Genomic DNA, 5,726 nt, shown 5'->3' with positions numbered 1-5,726 from the left:
AGTGACGGGAATGAAGGCACTAATGCTGCCTGTGTTCCGGGTGCGGGTGATCGCCCTGTGGACGGGGGGCATGGCTGCGGTGCCATTGACTTCAATACAACCCCCCCCCCGCCGCTGAACGCAGGGAGTCGGCCAGCTTGCATTCCAGTGCGTTCTAGAGGCCGCGGCGTCCTGTCCTCCCGCGGTGCTTGTGTGGCTGAATGTGGCCGACATGGGGAGAGGTGTTCCGTCCCTTTCCATCTGCGGCGTCTGACACATTCAGCCGGCACCGGCATGAGCACCGTGGGAGCATAGCCGTAGCAGGCTCCTTTTGCACCCGAGGCAAAAAAAAACCATGCCCCCCCAACAGGCGTGTGACGTCACCCAGCGCCCCGCCTCCAGGATTTTTTTTTTATTTTTTACTATTTTTTTTATTTTTATTATTTCTTATTTTTTAATTTTTAATATTTTTTTACTCTTGGGGGGGCTTTGGGGAAATATTAGGGGTCTAAACAGCCCCCTGATATTTCCCTTTTAAAATAGAAAAAGAAATTGAGGACACAAAGTCCTCAATCTCTTTTTCTGCAGCCTCTGTTCTAAATGAATGGAAAGCACAGAGGCTTCCCATTCATGCAGAAAATATTTACTATCATCCAGTTTCTGAATGGGGAGGAGCCTCTGTACAATGCTACTCCCCATTGACAAACTCATGAATGAACAGGAAGTGATGTAAATCCAGTTATTTACAAACACTGGAGTGATCAGCTGACCGCTCCAGTGTTTGTCCTGCACAGAGGATCGGAACATATTACTCATATGGAGGAGAGGCCATCGCGATCTAACAGGAAGTGATGTAAATATGTGAAATGTAACAATATAATAGTATGCATTATATGTTGGGCTGATATAAGGTATAACTTTAACTTAAACTATAACTTTATTGATATTTTAACATTAGGGAATAAAATGATTCTTTTAAAAATTGTTAACAATTTGTGTGTCTTAAAAGTCCCAAAAACATTGTCTAGAAAGTACAAATGTAATCAGCTGGTTAATCACAAACTGGATTGCACCGTATGTATCAATACAATACACAAATGGGTTAAACATCTCAATAAAAAATTAATTGGGCCACGTCTGGAATATCAATCCCTGAGGATGTAAAAATCTTAAAGCGTTAAAAATATTCACAGAGGGGAATTGCTGCATAATCATCGAGACAATTAACAATACAAATGTGGTAAAAGATAAATATATGTCAGAGAATTAACAGGTCTGTTGGTAATAATGAATCCTCCTCCGGGATAAAGGGGAAGAATATAAATCCATCTTCACTTCTCTATCTCTATCATAGTGCAGCTCACTCTGCTGCTGAACGTCACAGGACCATGCCAGGTAAGAGAGGACATGGACACAACTCCCACCAGGAAACATCTGACCAGTTTGTACGCCTGGTATCCATGTATCATGCATTCCCATTGCCTTGCACACATGAATATAAGCAAAGAACACATTTCACACTGCCCTAAGATGTAATATACAGTATGTCAGCTTACCAGCCCATGGACTTGGTGACTTCATTGTTTGTTTCAGGTTTTCCTCACCTGGTGATCCCACCAGTGGCAATCTTCTTGTCCTAGTTGGACAACGCTCACTCACTGTACTGTATGTATGGAGGAGAAATGTTGTCACCTTAGGCTGATCTTATGATTCGTCTTACAAACACCTCACTCACTCCTCATCTCCTCTACATAGGGGGGCTGTTTGGTATTTCTCAGAAGATAGCTGGGAAGGCAGATCAAATTTACAAGGACTCTGGATTCCTGGTAGAATCAACAGGATTGTATTCTGTACTTGCACTACTCATTGTATATACACTTGGACCGATCTCAAAAGCCCATGTACACTATCCCTTAAAATGGATCCATGAAGTTTTGAAGGTGGTAATATTGTTGTCATTATTTTTTTGTTTGTTTTATCTACATCATTTCACTACATTGGGTTTTGGAAGTAGATTACAGAGAGCAGTCGATGACATTGGGTTTTTTTGGACAGTCCCATCTCACAACACACTGTATTATGCATTCCCATTACTTTGCACCAGGGCCGGTGCTAGCATTCTTGCCTACACAGGCAAGGTGCATTTTTGCGTCCCTCACCCAGCAGCGCCCTCAGGCGGCCGCCTGACTTGCCTTGCGGTAGCGCCGGGCCTGCTTTGCACACATGAATAAAAGCAAAGAACAGATTTCACACTGACTTAAAAGTGAATTTAAAGGATAATTAAACACTGTTTTTTTTTTTACATATATCTATTGCTAACAAGCATATATCCAAAAACATTTTAAAAAAGGTTATGAAAAAGGTTGAAACCTACCTGTCTCCGCCGCTCGCTCCCGCCCGAAGATCTGAACAATTTTGGGCGGCCTAAAAGGATCATGAGTTGGGCACATGCACCATACAGATCTTCAGCCGGGAGACAAGGAGAGACACAAGGTAAGTCAATGCAGGCAGCCTGGCAGTGTGCACCCGCACAGACACCGTGAGACAGGAAGAGACAGGAGTTAGCGCTGGATCGGAGACCGGCAGCAGCGCTGGAGGGACTGATGAAAACTACTGGAAAGAAGAAGATGATCGGATCAAGTGGCATCATTTGAGGTAAGTCCTTACACTAGCATTGGGGGGGGGATATCCTTTAATGTCACTTTAAACCCAAGAACTAGAATGTGATAAATTGCAGCTTACCAGTCCTTAGATGGCTTCATTGTTTTATTGTTCAGGCTTTATTTTCACCTGGTGATCCCACCATTAACACACTTCCTGTCCTACCCAGATAGCAAGCAATTGTGCTGCAAGTTTGAAAATAACTTGCTAAACTATTGCAGACTTTGCCAAGCTTCATAATTTTGTTGCACAATTACAGCAAGTCTGCATTGCAAGTCTCCAGATCAACGTGCTTTGCAAAAGTGCTGTACACTTGCAGAGCTCTTGCTAAGACCTGCAGGACTCTTGCTGTAGACTTGCCAAGCAAATTTGCTACAAATTCAAAAAGTGTCAACTAGAACTTGTGCTGCGAGTGTTCTGCAAGTCTACAACCTGCCAGGAATGTGTGCAGCTAAAGTTAACAAGAATTAAAACTTAACCCTGACACAAGTTTGTGGCACGTTATCCTTGCTATCTGGGTAGGAGGACAATGCTTACTCAATGTACTGTATCTACGGAGGAGCAGCATTGTAAACCTAGGCTGATCTCCTGATTTGTACCACAAACACCTCTCCATCTCCTCATCTCCTCTGCATAGGGGAGCTGTTTAGTAGCTCATAGAAGATAGCTGGGAACACAGATAAAATGTACAAGGTCTCTAGGTGTGACAAAGACTCTCTCAGACAGAATGTGTAGGCACAACAAAGGGGTGGAATAACACATTGGAGAACTCTAGCTGTAACTCAGCATGGGGTGTGTTTGGAGTGGAGAGACCACTGCTTCCATGCATACAGGGAGGGTCCCACTCTGCAGGATGCCAGCAGGGGACAGGCTTTTCTACTTCAGTTGTAGCTTCTTTCTAAAGAAAATAAACTATAGGGCTTTGCACACCTTTTGTTTTGAATGCACCTGAGGTGCCTAGTTTTATTTTTAACCAGGAATCAGTTACCTTGTGATCTCAAATCCATTCGCAATCGCCAATGACATCACATAAACCAGCACACATTTCATAAATGTAATTGAATTGAGAAATGTGATTCCTGTCTTCATTTCTACGGTTTTGACCATCTGCTATCTTGGGGTTTTCAGAAAATGTTAAGAGGAACCAGACGCTGGTCACAGAATTTCTCCTACTGGGCCTCGGAGACCTCAAAAACTTCAGGATTTTACTCTTCATTGTCTTTCTAATCATTTTTATTATGGCCTTAACCAGCAACACCCTTGTCATTATCTTGGTTGCAGTCAACCAGAGTCTTCACTCTCCCATGTACTTCTTCCTCAGCCAGTTGTCCCTGTCTGAAGTCCTCTTCACCTGTGATATTGTGCCCAACCTATTATGGCTGACGCTGGCCGGCAGTGGGAAAATGTCAGTTTCCGGATGTATTTCTCATTTTTTTCTGCTTTCAGTTCAGATGATTTCCCAGTGCTTGCTGCTGGCCTTCATGTCCTTTGATAGGTACGTGGCCATCTGCAGACCGTTACATTACACCATCATCATGACACTGCGACATCAGTTACAAATGGTCATCTTCTCCTGGCTGGTCGGCATAGCGCTTTCTGTTGTGCATTACGTTTTCTTAAAGGAATTATCTTTTTGTGACCTCAATGTCATTAATAACTTTTCTTGTGATATTCCGGAACTCATTCAAGTCTCATGTTCCGATACGTATTTGATAGATGTGATTACATCTGTGACTTCCTTTGCCGTCGTTCTGCTTCCACTCTTGTTCATCATAGCGACCTACATCTTCATCCTTCGAGCCATCCTGAAGATCCCTTCCACCACTGGCAAACAGAAAACCTTCTCCACGTGCAGTTCCCACCTTATGGTTGTATCCATGTACTATGGCACTTTGTGTTCGGTGTACCTATCTCCATCTAGCAAGGACACTGTAAACAACAACAAGTCCCTGTCTTTGCTTTACACCTTGGTGACTCCTCTGTTCAACCCTCTGGTCTACAGCTTTCGAAACCAGGAGATAAGGACAGTCATTGTTAAGTATATTAGAATGCTTAACTTAAAAAACAGCAGCCTCTTGCCCTAAAGCAGAACTCCAGCCAAAATATAACAAGGTAAAAATGAATGGCCCATTAAAAGATAAAAAATATGGCTTTTGCTGCAGTATTCACCTTCAGTCCAGCGATTTCTCCCACAATGCTATGTTTCTGTCAACTAGATGCCCTCAGTCTGATGGCTAGCGTCATTCAACCATCTTCCTCTAAACCCAGGTCATCCTGGAACTGCCCCCAGGCCTGTGACTGGGCAGTAAAAGGAAAAGGAGAACAGTGATAAGATTATCTCGCCAACTCTCTGCTTTCTCCTCCAGTTAGCATGCATTTTGATAGCGCATGAACTGACTCTTCCTTCTACTGCTTTTTCCTCTCACACTCCAAGAGAATAATACCAATTAAAATGCAGGTACTTTCATTGGTTGCATTTAAAATATAATTAAACTAAAATAAATAAAAATATATAATGCATAAATAAAAAATAAATAAATATAAAAATAAAAGAAAGAAATAATAATAACAATAAATACATATCTGATTAAAATATAAATATATTTATATTCAGCTGTGTTGCCCTTTTTCGGGGAGGGGGGATCGAGTGCAATGGTCTACCCTAATCAGCTACATGGTAACCCGTAGGCAAACATATAGACCAGAGCCTCTACAATATGGGACCTTAATAATACTTTACTTATTCATGGCAGTGCCTCCACCCAGCTGGGCCTTGTGTAATTCAGGTGGGACTCCCAGTTGAGATTTAGCTTGTTCGGTGGAATAGGTGAAGAATTCCAACGCTTTCTCCACTGTTCCAGGGCAGATCGGCATCGCAAATCGCATGTGCAGGGAACCGATCTGCCCTGGAACAGCTGATTGGTCCTGAAATGTCACTTGTATCCGACTTTGTGAGTGCGGTGGAATGTAAGATCGCAGTCGGAGAGAAGTGACATTTCAGGACCGATCAGCTGTTCCAGGGCAGATCGGTTCTCCTGCACATGCAATCTGCGATACCGATCTGCCCTGGAACAGCTGGGAAAGTG

At 43.0% G+C, this 5,726-nt stretch overlaps 1 protein-coding gene across 1 annotated transcript; it reads left to right on the top strand.

Moving 5' to 3' along the window:
* The first annotated feature begins 1,367 nt into the window (after positions 1-1,367).
* LOC108800198 (olfactory receptor 10A3-like) lies at positions 1,368-4,724 on the top strand. Its single transcript, XM_018572156.1, has 3 exons — positions 1,368-1,374; positions 3,769-3,993; positions 4,087-4,724. Exons 1-3 carry the CDS (start codon positions 1,368-1,370, stop codon positions 4,722-4,724), a joined length of 870 nt encoding a protein of 289 aa, XP_018427658.1.
* The last annotated feature ends 1,002 nt before the right edge of the window (positions 4,725-5,726 follow it).

The sequence above is a fragment of the Nanorana parkeri genome, unplaced genomic scaffold (genome assembly GCF_000935625.1).
Source record: "Nanorana parkeri isolate BGI_ZX_2015 unplaced genomic scaffold, ASM93562v1 scaffold1954, whole genome shotgun sequence".
In the NCBI taxonomy this organism is placed as follows: Eukaryota; Metazoa; Chordata; class Amphibia; order Anura; family Dicroglossidae; genus Nanorana; species Nanorana parkeri.
The sequence above is the reverse complement of the archived record's forward strand: the minus strand, read 5'-3'. Positions and strand labels throughout refer to the sequence as shown.

What these genes read in the sequence shown, in the direction of transcription:
- LOC108800198 (XM_018572156.1), top strand. An exon ending in GTCTGAAGTCCTCTTCACCT is followed by an intron (nt 3,994 to 4,086) that starts GTGATATTGTGC and finishes TTCTGCTTTCAG; the next exon opens with TTCAGATGATTTCCCAGTGC.